General features: G+C 38.9%; 2 protein-coding genes across 9 annotated transcripts; one reads left to right on the top strand and one right to left on the bottom strand.

Moving 5' to 3' along the window:
* Positions 1-535: 535 nt before the first annotated feature.
* Positions 536-8,386, bottom strand: trpc6b (transient receptor potential cation channel, subfamily C, member 6b). Of its 5 annotated transcripts, none has more exons than XM_086262175.1 (13): positions 7,655-8,386; positions 6,983-7,178; positions 5,015-5,783; positions 4,724-4,909; positions 4,370-4,529; positions 3,852-3,977; positions 3,252-3,479; positions 2,663-2,927; positions 2,332-2,527; positions 1,997-2,203; positions 1,748-1,804; positions 1,368-1,443; positions 536-1,288 (listed from the first exon to the last, which is right to left on the bottom strand). In XM_086262175.1, the coding sequence occupies exons 2-13, from the start codon at positions 7,000-7,002 to the stop codon at positions 1,122-1,124; spliced, it is 2,457 nt and encodes an 818-aa protein (XP_086118301.1). In that variant the 5' UTR covers positions 7,003-7,178; positions 7,655-8,386; the 3' UTR covers positions 536-1,121. The 5 variants fall into 5 exon arrangements, with proteins under 5 accessions (XP_086118301.1, XP_086118302.1, XP_086118298.1 ...); XM_086262176.1 differs by having other exon boundaries at positions 3,852-3,974; XM_086262172.1 differs by having other exon boundaries at positions 3,852-4,068; positions 4,365-4,529; positions 7,655-8,385.
* On the top strand, positions 7,718-15,241 carry cep126 (centrosomal protein 126). Of its 4 annotated transcripts, none has more exons than XM_086262165.1 (11): positions 7,719-8,087; positions 8,309-8,428; positions 9,476-9,621; positions 9,891-10,002; positions 10,102-10,234; positions 10,978-12,919; positions 13,349-13,467; positions 13,869-13,938; positions 14,199-14,408; positions 14,528-14,592; positions 14,686-15,241. In XM_086262165.1, the coding sequence occupies exons 1-11, from the start codon at positions 8,053-8,055 to the stop codon at positions 14,767-14,769; spliced, it is 3,036 nt and encodes a 1,011-aa protein (XP_086118291.1). In that variant the 5' UTR covers positions 7,719-8,052; the 3' UTR covers positions 14,770-15,241. The 4 variants fall into 4 exon arrangements, with proteins under 4 accessions (XP_086118292.1, XP_086118295.1, XP_086118291.1 ...); XM_086262164.1 differs by having other exon boundaries at positions 10,099-10,234; XM_086262166.1 differs by lacking the exon at positions 14,528-14,592 and having other exon boundaries at positions 7,718-8,087; positions 10,099-10,234.
* The last annotated feature ends 2,583 nt before the right edge of the window (positions 15,242-17,824 follow it).

Here is a 17,824-nt window from a genome sequence, read left to right as displayed (position 1 = left end):
CATCAGAAACAATTCTCATGCTGTAATTGTTCTTCATATCTCCATAATGTGTTCTTTAATGTGCTGCAATGGCCTAGTTTTCTCACAAGTTTTTAAACTTTAAATATAGCTCCCATTGACCACCAACAGGCTTCGAAAAATCCTCTCATTTAATCAAATTTCGAATATTTCAGACACATGGGTAAATTTCCTCGGGATGTTAATGTTATAGATTCTTCTGGTGGTAATTGTATCAGTTTCGCTGTTTTATAACAGCCATGTTATAAAACTTGGTGTAAATGCTTCACAGCTGCATTATTCACAGGCTTGGCAGTTAAAGCCTGTTTGTAGCTTTTAGTCTTTCTGCCTCACTATATGGAGGCGAGCTGGATGTCTACATGACAGGTCACACTGTTCTCAGATATTTTGCCTAACACCAAGCACGAGAGAGCACAACAGCATGTGGTGCAATGATTTTAAAAACGCATAATCTCTCATGGGATGAAGATAACCCGCAGTAACTTTAATAACATTAAATAAACATTATACTCGGGTAATTAATATTTTGACAAAGAACAACATTTAAGAAAAAAGTTTTATAGAGTTTTGAACATCAAGCCTGGAGTTGTATTGATTAACTGAAGTTACATTAAAGAAAAAGTAACTACTTTCCTCCAGCTACACTGAGCGCAGTTATCAGAAAGAAGCTTAATTGAGTGTTGCGACTGAGACAATCAAACATATCTTTCTGTTTTATCTGAACCGCTTTCTGGTTTTCAGCACCAGGTGAATTACCTCCAAAACAAATCATGCAGATGACAGCAGTCAACTCAGAACTGTAGCCTAGTCAAAGCAACAGGAAAAGTTACATTACAGTTCCTTTATTGTAGCAATAAGCAAACTGTTCAGACACAGGCACGGAAAAAAAATCAAAAGACAAACAAATTAATAAGTTTACACAATGGAGAAAATGGAGGAATTTTTTTTATAATGAATACAAAATATGTAGTTTTATCAGCTAAGTTGTGTCTGAAAGTTGTGTGTTAAGTCTGTGTCACAGAAACATTCGGCCTTGACTGAATCCCTCATTAATGAGAACGATGGAGTGTGTCCAGTAAATACATTTCTAATCTTTATTGTTTTTAAGAAACCATATCCAGTGTATGCTTCTGCTCTTCTTTCTGCTTCGCATGCATTACTTCTTCCAGCTGCCTCATGAGCTCTGTTAGTGTCTTCTTATCGTGCTTCTCCCTTTCCAGGAGCTCAAAGCGAAGACTGGAGATGTCATGTTTGATCTCTTTCAGTTCACCTGAGGAACAGCAAGTGAAAAGGATAAAATTGTGTTTTTTATGTGATCCTAGCATGAAAAGTAGCTCAGAAGAACTTACCTTCATTCACTTCATTGTTATCTTTATCCCTCTGTGCTTTTAAGATGTATCTTTTAATGAGACAATTCATTATTTTCTGTAATAAAGTAACAAAGTCATGATTATAGTTTTATTCTGCTCTGCTAATTATTTCCCTCACACAAGACACAATTTGGACTATTTGGACTGACATGTTATGGGTCCTTATGTGTATATACAGCAAATTTATTTTATGCCTTATACTGTTTCATAGGTATGATTCCATAGATGACACCAAAATAAATGACAAACTTTGCACTTTTTATGTGCACTTGTTTATGTATGCAAAACCTTTATCAGGAAAGACAATTTACTGAAAGCTCCTTTATTAAGCAGTTATTGGAGATTTAAAAAAGCTTTACTTGATGACGGGTTGGACAAAGAGATGTTTCCCCAGCCAGATCGTCCTGTCGTCTTAACTAAGCCAAAAACAACCAAAAGAAGAAGGTGTTAACATAGGTACTTACAACCCCAAGCTGTACCTATTAATGTGACAAAAGAAGGCCCTGAGGCCTGCTGAGATGATATATATTCCAACTAGTACATTCAACAAAATTGAAAATTCCTTGATTAAAATGTTGTTTCATCAAACGACACTGGTGGTGCCTCACATTGTTAAGCTCCATCTCATTGCGTGATTTTTTTGTGTGTCTGCCGGGAGGTACATTCCAGATGAAATCCTTTATACTCAGCAATAGACAAGATACTGATTTTGGGCAGGGCACAAGATTGAAGGGCACAGGCAGTGTGCCACTATGGTCAAAGTAAGAGAACCAGAGTTTAGCTCTTGCAAATTTCCACTCGACATCTGCATCATCCTGCAGCAAAAAAAAACAAAAACAAAAAAGATGGAAATTTAAAACGCTGATAAATTTGGCAATCGGGCTTAAGATATAGTACCAGTCAAATCAGTTCTAAATTAGAAATATCAGTGATGAAGTTGTACCTCAATTTCTTGGAAAGAGCTGTTAAACATAGCAATGAGCATATTCAGCAAGACGACCACCATGATGATGTTGTACACCCCGTACAGAACGTAGCCTACATTCTCAATGAACTTATGGTTGATGTCAATCACCACTGATTTCACTTCTGACAGCCCAAAGATGGCCCAAAATAATGTTTTAAAACTCTCTTCAAGCCTGGAGTAATACAGAAATCAGAATTTAGTATAGTTCAACCATTGTGCCATATTTATTAGACACGTTTTGTGTGTAAAGGAAACATTTGATCATATTTTTCTAAAAACGGCGTTTTTGAAGTCGTTTGACACTTACGTTGTAAAGGCATCGTTGTGTTTGGCTCCAAGGTAGTATGAGTACAGATTGAACATTCCTACCATGAAAGCCACAAACACTGTTACGAACACCACCATGAATTTAAATATGTCTTTCACCGTCCTTCCCAGAGAGATCTGCAAAGGCCCGAAGCGCTCGTTGGCGGGCAGGATGTACGCAATGCGGGAGAAACTAAGCACAACGGCAATTGCGTAAAGGCCTTCGGAAATAAGCTGCGGGTCTGAGGGCATCCAGTGGATTCGAGCTAGGAAAAAAGAGAGAGAGAGAGATGCTGCATGTAAGAACAGGTTTTATGATCTAAACTTTGTGTCTGTTAATATTATTACTTGTGTTAAGATTTATAAATCAAATACCAATAAAGATCATTTTTCATTTTAATGATGAATTTTAAAAAATTAATTGGGCTATGAAGATAACACCTAAAAGTTTGTTTGTCTCTTTGTCCAGTGCAACATTAGAACAAAATTAAAATCTAAGACCAGCAACCTTTTATTTTAACAATGTAAACAAATATTGAATCCTTACCCATAATACCAATAACACTTGAATTTTTTTGGTCTACACTTACCAAGCTGGAAATACTGTATTTCAAAGGGCAACGTCATGTTGGACAGGCTAGTATGGTGCTTGTCAATATAACACTGGGCTGAATATGCATGCCAAAAAGCCATTAATCTGGCAGTGAAAGACGTCATAAAAATGGTGAGGATGCTAAAGTCTAGAAGGTTCCAGGGTTCTGATATGTACTCCCGGATGTCCTGGGACCAAATGTTGTTACATTCTTCCCAGATCTTCCCTGTGGAGAAAAAAAAAGTGATTGGCAGTCCCATTTTTGCTCTCTTATATGAAATAGTGTAATAAAATCTTATCATGTACAAACAGTATTACTAAGATTTGGATAGTATTTACATCACATAGGAATTTTTATTGCTGTTACTGGTAAATCATGTTTGACATGGCTTCAAAGTCTGGTCTGTAGTTTGAGATTTTCTTGGTGAATGTGGGCAATTTGTATCATAGCAGATGTGTGAAGATTAATAAATCTTGAATGATTTTGATGTTTTTACCCTGACATGCACAGCAGTGTAATATTATGAGGACCCTGACTAAAATAATGAGAAATCCATAAGTATATTGGTGAGGGACAAAGTGTGTTTACGCTTATGACCTATGACCCAAGATATGATGAGAATTTCCATCCAGGTGAAGGGCGTGGTCTTCATACGAAAAAGCTGTGAAGGGTAATCATGGATGGTCATGTTGGGCAGCAGTGAAGTTCCCTCAAAGCGGTCTGCTGCATTCAGGACCAGTAGGCAAAGAAATATCATGAAGGAAGCTGCATGCGCCACAAACTTCAGGAAAGGGCTGCCCATAAGTTTCCCAAACTGAAGCGAGAGACAACAAACAGAACAAAACCTAAAATCACTTTTTTTTTTTTACATATTTCAGTGATATATTTTATACATCAAAAGATACATGGCAGTGCTTAAGCCAGTCATAAAAACTGAAACATTGATGATGAGAAAAACTTCACAGGAAACTAAAAAAGTCAGCGCAATCCTACATTACAGCTTTGTTAACTTAGTGTTACCAGAATTTGGCAATTTAAAGTTCAGCAGGCATAATGCAACATTTGTATGGCAGGTTATTAGGTTATGTGCAACTTTTTTTGTAAACTAACCTTACTTGATGGTGCTATCCAGTAAATAAAAGCCAGTATAGGCAACCCAAGAGCTACACCGAGAACAAGAAGAATCTTAACTGCTGTTGTTTGCTGGTGGAGTCGAGATAGGTTTTCATACCAGATGGAAAGGAGTTGCTGTTGGCAGTTTGGATGTGCCACAAACTGCCTCATTTGAGTTTAAAGGTATGTGTTTTTTGCGTGTGTGCATGTGTGTGTTCATGCAAGACAAAGACAGACAGACAGAGACAGGAAGAGAAAAGGATTACTTTACACACTTTACATATTCAAACATGAGGTTGATGAAGGATGCAAGATTGATTAAAAAAAAAAAAGTTAAAGAGTGCTCATGTGCTTACCTTCTTAACCTCATATTTTATTGCAAGTTTTAACCTAATCAGGTTTTGTCTGTTCGTGGTGTCTGAGCTACGATATGATTCTTTGTCCCCATTTAAAATAGCCTCCACTTCCTCTGTGTTTCGACACAAATCCAGGAGCCCCACCACAAAGTCTTTACACTGCATTGACAGGTTCTTATAATCATTCTGTAACAGAGAACAGCAGCATATGCACTGTGAATGAGTGAAGCACATAAACAGACTGGCAAAAACATCAATATGCATCCTGAGTGAACACTGTAATTACTGTACCTTGAACTCTTTCTCGGTGTTGGCCAGAACTGCAAGCTCATTGCTCAGTTCCAGCGCTGCCATCACAGGATCTTCACTGGAGAGACAGAGATATGCCGGGCTGGCTAGACCTTTATATGCATTGATGCGGGACTGTGAATGGCTGAAAGAGTCATGCCTCCGCTGCTCACTACAGGTCTTGCACTGACAGTAGTAGTCATGGGGTCTTTCTATCCTGGCTCCCTTAAGAAGAAGTATATGCACTATTTCATACTCTTGGCACTGGCAAGCCAGAATGATGGGAGTGATGTCATGAGAGAACCGTGTCCCATCCTCATCATAGGAGAAAAAGTCATCATGCATCTCTGCCTGGCTGGGGCTGTTAGTCAGCCTTTGACTGTCTGCAAAAGCCTCGTGGTTCAGTATGGCCTCTACTATGCGAATGTAACCTTTACTGATGGCTAACAGCAAAGCATCTCCTATTCTGGCGAGGTCTTTCTTCTTTAGAAGAAGTCTGGTAAGTTCTAGATGCTCATTGGCAACAGCCAGCTGCAGTGCATTCTGTCCCATGTAGTTGACACAGTTAACATTGAGCTCTGGCAGCTCTTCCAACATCCGCCTCACTTCAGGGATATTGCCATATTCTGCAGCTTCTAAAAAAACTTCCTCCTTCATAGAAAGGCAAGAGGAAGAGTGAGGATGAAATGGGTAACCGGCCCCCCAAAAAGCTTGTCTCCGGGGTTTGACCACAATTTGTCTTAGCATCGTGGCTTTCTCTTCATTGCTCCATCTAAAAACAGGTAAGTGTATTTAGTCATATGATCTTTAACACAGGGTTACAATCACATTTTAGGTTTGTAAAATTATTTCTGTAAGACAAAATAGAACTACCTTTTCAGCTGGTAATCCCTCCTTTGCTAAGGTAAGATTAATAATTTCTCTCGAGGAAGATAAACAAATATTCTATTGCTTTAAAGGATAATTTTTACCTTATATCACAAAAAGGGCTGGACAATGAGACAGCAGTGATCCAACCAGTGACTGAACAACAGTGTGCACAGTGGGTCTCTGCTGATTTATAACTCACACTAAATGTGTGACACCACCCACAGATTCATCATCTGCTCTCCTTCATTTCATGGGAGGACACTGACCATTCAGCCTCTGCTGGATTCACATGTCTTTTTAATTTAGTTACTGTTGAATAATCCAAAATAGACTATACATAACACCACTTGCTGATCATGGAAAACTTAGAACGTGTTACGTCTTAACCACAGACATTAAGCTGAGGTCATACCTGATGACAGTGACTATTTTTATTGCTAATTAAATCGCCATTTTTAAAAGAGAAAATCAACTTTCTGCTCACTAATTACATTTGAATAACAAGGTTATCTGAGGAGCCAATTGCTTCAGCACAAATAACCACCATGATGACAGACGTTGACGATGTCCAGTGTATTCAGTCATAATTAGTGACATTAGTAACAAGATTTTAAGTAACTGAGCAATCCGTTAAATGCATGCAATACATGCAGAATTTGTTCTGATAGAGGGGCAGATCGTTTATATTTGCGAATACAATATAAACTGAATATGTATCCTGCTGTTAGGCCAGGGAAGGTGAAAAAAATCCTTATTTAAACCGAAGTGGTTTAAATAAGGATTTAATAAGTGAAGATCAAAATAATATTTGAAACATATTTTCTGGTGAACTTTGTTTCCCTTCCTATATCATCTAAAGAGCTAGATGGAGAAAACAAATGAAATGAAAGATTTCTGTAGCATCGTAAAAGTAGCAATAACATCGATATTATGGAAATATAACAATATCATTATCTGTCATATATATATATATATATATATATATATATATATATATATATATATATATATATATATATATATATATATATATATATATATATATATATATATGTAAAGAGAGAGAGATTTAAAGGGAAAAAAAACACGCGCTTCACTAACCTTGGGAAATACTGCTCCATCAGATGATTTATTAATTGTTTAATCTTTATGACCCAAATCTGCTTCGGTCATCGAGCTCATCCTGTAGCCTCTGGACCTTCTGTCAGAGTGGCTCTAACCCTGCGTCCAGTGTTGACTCTTGAAGCTTACAGTGCTGCATTTGCACGCCCAAAGGGCGTTTTTCCTTTAGAATTTCCTTTGAAATATGGGTATTGGTGTGGGTATTATATTTATCTATTATTTACTTTATTTTCAATCAATCTTCCCGTAAGCCCCCTAAAGCAAGATATTAAAGCACTTTGACAAACTGGGACTTTGGATCAGCAGAATCGCTCCAGCATAACAGGTTGTGACTTAAACTGTAGCCGAGGGCAAAGGGATTATATGTAATTACCCGAGTGCAGGATAGCAGCAATATCATCACTATACCCATATACAGTGTTTGACAAAGTAAGAGATAAAGCAGCGGCCCACTCATCCATAAAATGGCATACACAATCTGGAAAAAGCAGATTTTCAATAATCCTCTTAACTTCTGTTTTTATTAAAGATAAAAAGTAATACCAGCCCATCCTCGTATTTTACAAGCCCTCCTCTAAGAGTAGATATAAAAGCTGAGTAAAAACATTTTAACTATCCCACAGAAAGTTTTTAACATTAAAATGTGGATACCTTTAATTTCCAAATGTGCCTGAAGGCGACATGCACGTCTGGAGGAGTCCTGCGCCCTCTGCTGGACATAAGAAAAACAATCACCTCTCTTGGTTGCCAAGGAGTCGCGTCCTCGGTCGCTATCATGGAGCAAGCGTACACAAACACGGCTGTGGACGTATCAACTTATTCGGATTTTTGTTCTCACTCTTTTACACAAGACAATGAGGCTGTTACTGGTCAGGGGAGGTCGCAACGATGTGGACATTTACGCTACAAGCTTCACTTCGCCCTGAAAATGGTTGAGTGACTTAATCCGGCGTACTGCCGACGTTAGCTAAAAAGGACAAGTTAGCAGCTGCTAGCCGATTGAACCTGTACGTCTGCTCGGTGTCAGCGAAGATCAGCAGCCTCAGAGGATGCAAGTTCCACAAGATCACTTCTTCTACCATTCGTATCCTACATGCATGAAGTTATTTGTGTTATAGAAATGTGTGTCGTGCACCCACGCTCGTTTTAAAACAAATGTAGAGTTCGGTAATGACCCAACTTGAAACTTTATTCGACCTGCTTGTATAATTCACGAGAACTTAATCATTACTGATTATTACTTTTACGCGACACATATCCTCTGACTACCATCAACAACTGCTCTCCTCAGCTGATGACTACCAGATATTCGAGGTTGAGAGATCATGCAAGTCTCGAGAAGGAGAGACGGCTTTTGGTTGAAGAGCAGAAGATATGCAAATCCCGAGCACGCAAATTCTCCCTGGAAACCAACCGACGCAGAAAGTCAGTTGTCAAATATATTATTTTTATTGTTGGACTAACAGCAAAGTTTCATCTAAACAACACACTTCTGTCCGATTTCTATAACCTATAACGCTCCCATACCCATTTAGAGAAATATGTGCAGCCCATTTAATTTTGCTGGTGTTCAGAATGGGCCTCTGGTTCTGTCCTTGACTTTGATACTTTATAGGATCAACTGTGCAGACAGGATTTCACAATGTAGACCTGGAAATAGATCTATGTTTCCAGAGAGGTGATTAAAGCTTGACTTCTTTGAATGCTTAAAGCTGCAAAGTTTATCCCGATGAGGTTCAGATCCCTTGCACCTTCTAAATATGTGTTTCCATAATTGGGACCTGACACTGAGAGGTCCTGTTTTTAAACCTAGTGCACTAAAAGCATGTTATAGCAAGGATGGCTGTAGGCAATGGTCAGGCTTATTGCGTAACATCAGAACAAGGCGTAACCCAAGAACAAGAGGAACCCCACAAATTAGATTTGTTCCTTTAATGGAGGGGCAAATTAAACTGTGGATAAGCTTACCCATAAACATTACATAGATTGCATGAAATACTATATCTTCACTTACAGTAATACATTTCAGTTTTATTTTTAGACAGCAGAATTGCAATCTTTAACATGATTTTTCACACGTAAAAAAGGCAGCATAATTAGGCACAATGTTGCACATTTAAAGGACAGGTGTAACTCCAGTTCATGTATAGTTTAATGACACATTTTCAAAAATGAATTTTCAGCTACTATAAGCCTTTGTAAATACAGTAGATAGAGGTACTTCTCATGGCTATTTAATACACTACTGCTTCTGACATTTTAAAAAGAAAACAAAGTGGAATTTTATTTACACTATTACTGTTGTTACTGGCTTCACCAGTGAACCCAGGAGTGAATGGTGTCTTTAATTTATTAATGGCTCTGCTGAAAACATATCTCTAGGCAGGGACTCAGGTTTCTGTTTAGCCCAGACTAGATTTAATAAATTAAAATGTGCCCTAGGTTCATTCTCTTCCCTTTTTCATGGCTCAGGGCTTTGGATGAAAGACGGAAGCAGTGGGATGTGCAGGAGCAATGCCTAAGAGACCGCATCCTCCAGCAACGCAGACTGCAAGTACAGGACGCAACTGAGCGTTTCCAAAGAGCACATTTACCCCCTTCTGAGAGGCGCCGACAATGTTAGTAGATTATACAGTTAGCTCCATATATATTTGGACACTGACACAAGATTTGTTCTTTACCTGTTTACTGAAAAATATTCCAGTTATAGTTGTATAATGGACATGGACGGAATGCGTAGACTCTCAGCTTTCATTTGAGGGTATTCACATTCAAGTTGGATGAAGGGTTTGGGAGTTTCAGCTCCTTAACACGTACCACCCTCTATTTCACTCAACAGTCTTGACATATTTTGGTTTATTTGTATGTTTTCCTTTGTGTCTCATAGCTTTTAAAAGAAATGTTGCAAATATTGAAGATGCACTCCATCAAATTCAAGGCACCTTGAATTCGCACACTCGGCAGTCCTCTTTCTTGTCCAGCAATATAAATGTTAATGGGTAAAAAAGAAGCAGATTTAAACTTCAACCATTATCTTACTGCATACCAAAAATAGCCAGTCACTGCTTATTTATATTCTCCTTTCTCTTTTAAAGAAGCTGCTCCCCATCTCCTAAGCCACCCACAGTTTCTAAATCCTCCCACCGCCAAGCGCTTTCTGCTGTGGAGGCCTACACAAAACTCCTCCTGGAACAGAGCAGAATAGAGAGCGAGCACGATCACAGTCCACAGGTATTTTGTTTTTGTTTGTTTTGTTTTTTTCATTTCAATGTGCAGGAAACAAAACTTTAGTGTGACAGCCCTTCTGCTTTTTTCGAGGCCACAGTTTCTTTCAGTCGGCGCTTAATTGCTGTGGAAGCTCTGAGGCTGTACTTACTGCTTGTACTGCTTCTACATTTTGGCTATATTTTTAGTAATTAAATAAAGACAGAGTGTAATATGCCATGTGTTGTAATGCCGTATTTAAATAATTGTAGAACCTGGTAAGGACCAGATTTATGATGATTTTGTTTTTCATTTTTCATTTTTTTATATATATATATACTAGCACGACTGAACGAATAATGGGCTGTTTATAATATTGGGGAAACCTACCTCAGTCACCTGAGACTGAAGAAGTCACTTGGATGAGTGTTGAAACGTTTCTCCCACTGAAAACGTCCAGATGAACAGAATCAATCTTGGGGGGATTCCACTAGGTGGCAGCATTGTAACAAACCTTTTCCTGCAGTAACAGTCCCTGTGGATGCTACAAACTGTAGCACCCTCTAGTGCAATGTGTGTATATTAATAGCTGTTTCAGAATGTATATTATTTATAACAGTCTTCATTTTCATTTTGTGAAAAAAAAAAAAGATCAGTGGCAAGGACGCAGGGGAGGTCCTTGTAAGCACTGATAAGCAACAGGCATGCCTGTACAGTTGTAAAATATATTATTTTCCACTTATCAACTCCTCTCTGCTTCCATTTTCCAGGGTAGCCACCTGTCTGATTCTTGTCTTTCTGAGAGCCTTTCAAGTAAGGATAGTTTGGAAAATGAGGATTTCAACCACCTCACAAAAACTCTGCAGAGTTCCTATTCATCACTCTTGCTTGGCACAGAGAGGACCCATCAAGACCTAAGAAAGCAAAATGACTTGTGTCATCAAACATCAGACTTCTCAGCGATGATGCTTCTCGGTGATAACTTAGTCCAAGCAAATAAGCGGCATGAACCAAACCAGAAAAAACTAGATGAATCTGGATGGTGTAATAATAAGATAAATGTTTCTAAAGCCTCGTGGGAATTCACATCTATTGAACAAAGACTTAAGACAGAGATCCAGCCTGCTCTGAACAACTGTAATTTATCAGCTCATAGTGAAAATGTTAGTGCTGACCTAGAGCCCTATGAGATGAAAACTCGACAGAACAGCCCCGGTGGCAACATCATTATTGCAAATATAGCTGCTCTTGGCAACGCAGCACTCGATTCTTCCTATCCTAAACAAGAGGGCCTCTTGGCTCACAAACAGGAGAGGATCCAAGATGACAGACAATTAAAATATCCAACTACAGAAATTCCTTTGCTTGCCAAAAATAGCAACAGCAAAGACATTTTGTTTGGGGATCCCCCAAAGCCAAATATTTTCTTGTACAACAGTACAACAGACAATTTGTCAAGAGAAAGCGCTCTTCAGCAAACAGGAAAAGAAAACAGCGCTCTGTCATCTCACAAAGAATGCAGTGCTTCTACAAACAATCTCAATAAGGTTACAAACTCAGACTCCAATACTAAGAAGCCAATAAATACAAAACCCATGGAGCATACCTGCTTGTCTAATATTCAGTCAGATACGTACAAGTGTCTTGAATGTCCTGAGAAGGAAGTCGAGAAAATACCTTTGTCAATAGAGACGTCTGATTCGGTATGTGAGGTCAGATATAGTAAGGGAATTCTTAAAAAGCAGTCCAAATACATGGATTCCACTTGTGTGTACGGCTCAGGGAATTTGATTTTTGCAAAACAAGTAGCTTTAGCGATCAGGGATAGTGTTGAATTAGCACGGAGAAAAACAAGGGACCTGGAGGGCAATAACACTGTCAAAAAGAAGCTGCGTTGGTTTGATGAAGTGCATGTGGAAAAAGAGAAAGATAAACAGAACAAAATGAAAGGCAAATCCTTCAATCTCTGTCAACCAAAAAACAACTCGAACGACCACCAGCTAAGCCTTAGTGCGTTCTCAGGGACTCCCAAGACTGGACCCGGCATGACCCCTGCAGCCTCCACTGGTTATCAGTTTACAAAAGAAGCTTGGGCAGATGTTCAAGTCAACTTGCCCCAGCAACAAACCGATGAGGTCAAGGTACACCGCAACAGCATCAGAGCCAGTGCCCCCAAGGTCCCTCGGAAAGAGCACTTTGGCAGAGCGGGTCCTGTTTCCTCACGAACAAGAAAGGGCACGGTCATACGACCTCAGTCTGCCACCGAGGTTAGTCAGATTGCCAAAACCCAAGGGAAGGTCATGGTGCCACGTCCACCTCCTCGGATGGAATCTGCGGAGGAAAAGACGCCGTGCATCACCAAAATTCCATATGGCAGGGATCACGCGAGCGCCATCAACAAACGGGCCATGGCTGTTGAGCAGGTCCTGAACAAGAATGACTCAGAGGGCCATTGCTCAGCTAAAACGCATAAAGAAATAACAACAGAAAATACTGTTTTAGACACACCACTGCCACCGTCATACGCCTCCCCACTTTCAGAGGGCATTGTGACGAGCATGCCCAGTTCAAGTCATCAGGACACTCACCACTACAGAAGAAGGGGGGGGAATGCATGTAATGAAAAAGACTTCTGTTTAGATTGTACTCCCACAGATGAAGAAATTTCACAGCTCTGGCATGGCGTCCGCAGTGCCTTAACCACAAAGGATGGTAATGTATATTTTAGCTGACAGCACTACACACGGCTTAGGGTTAATTTGAGTGCCTCCAGAAATTTTAGTTGTTTTTTTTTCTACCTGTTCAAGTTCATATTTTACATTTTATAATGTAAGTAGTAGCTACAGTACTTTGAGCGTAAAGAGGAACAATCTTTAATGCTAATCCAGTCCCAGGATGCTGTTTGACTGTGTTCAATTGTACAAGTATGCAGAAAATAATCTGCATGACATTTGTGAGTTTTTATGACTATTTTTAATCATTATTCCACTTTTTTATTATTTGTAGTAATAGGCTGTGCTTCAAAACATCCAACTGCTTTTTTAAACTTTAAAAACAAATTTTACATGGTGTTCCAGACAGCACAGTCTGGAATATGCTTGTTCTTGTAGTTATGATACCGGTGCATATGTTTTCTTTCAGCAAAACTGATACTGAAAGCACCAGCCCTGGAGAGAGGGCGAGTCTTAAGGAAGCCCTGTACAGAGAAAGGCAGACAGGCTCCTGGCTCAGAGAATAGAAGACTTCATCAGATCTCTCAGGTACATGCGTGCAGTTGCGTAGTTGCCCTGTGGGAGGTGTGAGAGTAGTTGGTAAAGATCAGTAAGTGGGTGTGTTTGAACTTGTTTTGCTGTTCCTTTTATGCTGTCCAAAGTGTTAATTTAATAATTAATGGTGCCAAAGACAAGCGTTAGGGATAGACATGAGTTAACGATACATTTTTTTTGTCATCACAAATAAAATAAGACTTAATTCATCTCTGGCCTGCATAAAAATTAAGGTTAATTGTAGGTCAGACTAACAGAATAAAATAGAATAGAAATCTTTGTCTTAAGCTTCCCAGACAAAGGGAACAATAACAACGAGCAGTTAGTAAAAAGCTAATAACTGATGTTGACTTAGTGACAGTTCATGTGTTGTGAGTGTGTGTTGTTTTTTGCAGCAAACAAAGCAAACAGCAAAGCTGCTCAGAACATTACCAAGCACTTACAACTCAGCCTTTCCAAATGAAGGTATTATGTTCTCTGTTTGTGTTTACATTTATTTTATAATTCAAGCAAATGTTGAATGTATTAGTTTAAAAAAAAGTTACTCTTCTGTCATGTCTTATGCTTTATAAGAGCTTTCTTAACATTTTCTTTTTTGTTTTCTAGTTTTAGGAAATATATATAATGTAACTTAAAAAACATGGATATAGGAATTTAGAAATCTGATAGGACAGCTGCATCATGCATTAATAAGGTGAGAGTGTCTGCCTTTAATGTAATCTCAGATTTTGAGAGTGCAGCCCAGTTACACCTCGCTGAAGTGCATGCTAAAGGCCATCTGGAAGAAAAGGGTATAGTGGCTGCCATGGAGACAGTCCAAACACAGAGATCTGGAACAGTAGACCAGTACAGCCAACAGCAGGAGCTCACCAGCATTTCCTTGGAGGAGAAGAAAATTCTGCTTTGTCTGGATCGACTCAACCACCAGCTTCAATGTAAGCACTTTGTGAAGGCCGTTAAAATCAGGCCAGAATTTTTCTGACCTGTGTATAACAGAAGAGTATCAACATGATGTCGGTGCAGCGTAACCACGCCAACCTGTTACTATTTGCAGGTGTGCAGGAGCGTGTTGGGGGCAATACTAGCATGCATGGTCTTGTACTTAGTGATGCACCCTATGTAAGTGTTTAGCAGGGATTTATTTCTTTCCTCAACAGAAAGGGTGACTTTGTTGAAGATAATTCATTTCTTAACTTCTGTCTCCATTTTCAGACAAGAGAAGTGAAAGCATCAAACCATAACAAACACTGTGGATCCTCGGCTAACAATCACTCTCGATACCACCAGAAGTCCTGACTTGAAGCTTGTGTTCGCCACAGCAGTCTTGAGCCCTCGTCGGTGCACTTTATGCTGAAGCATGTTGTTGAAACAAGCACTTATTACAAAACAAGGAATTGTGTCTTTTTAAGTAACTAAGGATCTGAAATATAAACAGCCTTGAATTGCAAAGACAAAAAAAGACATATCAGCAGCCTTAGAGCACACTTAAGCTACTGACTATCAAGCAATCGAAGTCTGAAGTGCCTATTTAAATGAGAAAGGCTTTAATCTGTTTTTATGTTACAAAATGCAAAGATGCTCTTGTTTCAATCAATACATGACCAGCCCTGACTGCAAAATATACAAACACTATCAAATTGTATATGTTAAATGTTTAAAGGTGTACCATTCTGTATTTATTTTGCATAGTAACACTATGACTTGGTGGACTGTTTTGCAGCAGTTCAGCAGTGAACTGAATAAATGTTGTTGACAGTTTGCTGATAAACTCTGTGTTTGGCAGTGTTACAATCAGTGAATTGACCAAGGCCTGGAAATGGTTTATGAAAAGTTTTGCAGCGTTGAAGGTGTGTTTGTCTTTCTTTTATGGCTGTGGAAAAGATGATTATGGCTACTGGACTCAACCTACTGGCTTAACAAGCCGAGCCTCTACAGCGAGGTTTCTGCAGGTTTCTCTTCAGATTGCACCTATGCTGAATTTTATTTTTGCTTTAAGGCTTAATTTATTTAATATTGCCCTCAATCTATAGTAACATCAAAAGACAAAGCATGCTATTATTTGATACTAGTTGTTGTTTAAAGTGTATTTAATTAAAAACTTCTCTGTCTTCCTTGGCAAACAATAGGTTCATTGGGGGAAGACGCTGTAGGGATTATTGATGTGAGCTGCCCCTCCTTCTCTGGCGTGTCTGGGTTTGTCCCTCTGTCAGCCTGCTAGGACTTGTTCCAAGAGCTGAAGGAAGCCCAAGCTCATCTGAACAATGATGGGACTTTTTTTATAGCTTAACTGCAGGTTTCTTTGGTGCTCCAAGAAGGAGCTATAAACGGTAATGTGACAATGGTGTCTCATTGCCACATCGAGTCGTGCATCACCTCCTTGTTAGCTTACACCAAAACTGAGAACAGCAACAGAGGGAAACAATGTATTCATTTTTAGCATATGATTATGCCCACAACAGCAGATGCACTTTGACTCGTTACATTTGAAGAGATTCTCCAGTGAAACATACAAACTGTCCAATGTGGTTAATTGACAATGAGCGTCAGTGTTATTTCTACCCAGTGTGCATGAGACGATTATAAAGAGAAGAAAACTACTTTTATCTGAACTGATGCTGATATTTAACATATTTGAGTCCTACCTATTAACAAGAAACTCTCTAGTAATGATACTTAGACTGCCCCAATAAAAAAGGGGAAAAAAACAACATAAGCGTGCACACAAATAAACACAATCATGTAGAATAAGTGTTCGTGTTCAGATAAATCACTGAAATTCTGAATATTCTGCTGTAGGTTTGCCCTGAAATCAGTTCCGTTTGGCCTGGCACCATTATTGTTCACAGCCATTATGCTATACAATGGTGAGTGTAATGAGCTTTAAACCTTAACCAGCACAACACCCAGAAACTGAACAAGAAAAGGCAAGAGTGCTGAAAATAAGGGGAGACATTTTCACAGATGCAAGTTCAAGCTTGTGCTTTGGTCTGTTGTGAAGCTTAAGCTGTCAAGTATTTTGTCTTCTTTTGTTACAGTCCATTTAACACGCAATGAATGAGTGTCTGGAAAAGCAATATTGCATGCAACAAAAAATGACCGAAACAAACCTTGACTTTAAAAAAAATCTGAATATCTTTTGTAATAAGACAATATGCACATGGATGGAAGGTTGGAAATTGTGTTTTACGTGTTTAGATCAAATTTGTAATGATAACAATGGTTTTAATGCTCAGAAAATGAGTGATAGCTAAGATTTATGCATAAAGCTGAAAGATTGTAGGCAATAACATAGTTGTACGTGGTTTGTTCATGTTTAAAGGAAGTCAGAAAGGAAGGGATAGACACTGCAATAGTTTGTTTATTGGGATAAATACCGATTGTACACTGCAGGGGGCGTGCGAGCCTTCCACTCACTTGACTGTAGCAACAGTGTGTCAACATATCTGTAATAGCCAAACAGAAGAGCAAAGCGCTTTACACAAAGTGGACTCATACAGCTACACTTTCGATCACAGGTTGATTCTGCTTTATAGCGGCCATATAATCGTTTCTAGTAATATCCAATCGAGAGCAGTGAGGAGGATGGAAGGCTTACAAAAAGTGACCAAACTCGGCGTGGTGGGTGGTCCTCTTGGCGCTGCCGGGACACTGCAGTCCATCTCTTTAATGTGTCTGACTGCGTTACAATGATGTGAAAATGGCCACTTTCATTGAAACAATGGACATTTTTTTGACTGGCAGCATGTGTGCAAAGACTGTTTCCTTCATTCATCAAATTAGAGCAACTTTTAAAACAATAATCAAGTATTTCACAAATATTAAAAGTTCTCTCACTGTCAGCATTTTACTAATCATTTATTAGACACATCAAAGTTTAGCAGGACAAACATGAATTCCTACCAGTATGGTGGATTACAGCGATGTTAAATGTTTCTAAGATTTTGAAGGTGCAGCATTGTTAAAAAGTATTATCTGTCCAAAAGCATGTGGGTTGAGTGTGACTCTCAGTCTGTTAAGGAGGTTTACAGTGTCTGTGGATATTTAATAGATCTTCATAATGATGCATTCATGGATGTATGGGAAAAGCTGAAACAGAGCCTCTATATCCAAAGAGGGTGGATCTTGACAAAATGATTTCTCAATGGGAGAGGGGCTTCATTAGCATAACAATTGTGGGAACTGCATGGGTCTACTTTTCATGAGCACTGTAACAAAAAAAGAGAGTGAGAGAGAGAGAAAACTGTACTATTACACATAGTGATGATATTTTTTTTTCTTATCTTTGCTCAGATTCTTGGGAAAGTGTTTATCTATATTTTGTCATAATGTTATAAATAAATCCTGCAAAGAA

The sequence above is a fragment of the Aulonocara sp. 'chitande type north' Nkhata Bay genome, linkage group LG14 (genome assembly GCF_057382095.1).
Source record: "Aulonocara sp. 'chitande type north' Nkhata Bay isolate Kocher_YH1m ecotype deep benthic linkage group LG14, A_spYH_male_GT1.1, whole genome shotgun sequence".
Lineage (NCBI taxonomy): Eukaryota > Metazoa > Chordata > Actinopteri > Cichliformes > Cichlidae > Aulonocara > Aulonocara sp. 'chitande type north' Nkhata Bay.
Note: the sequence above shows the minus strand (reverse complement) of the source record. Positions and strands in the feature narration are given on the sequence as shown.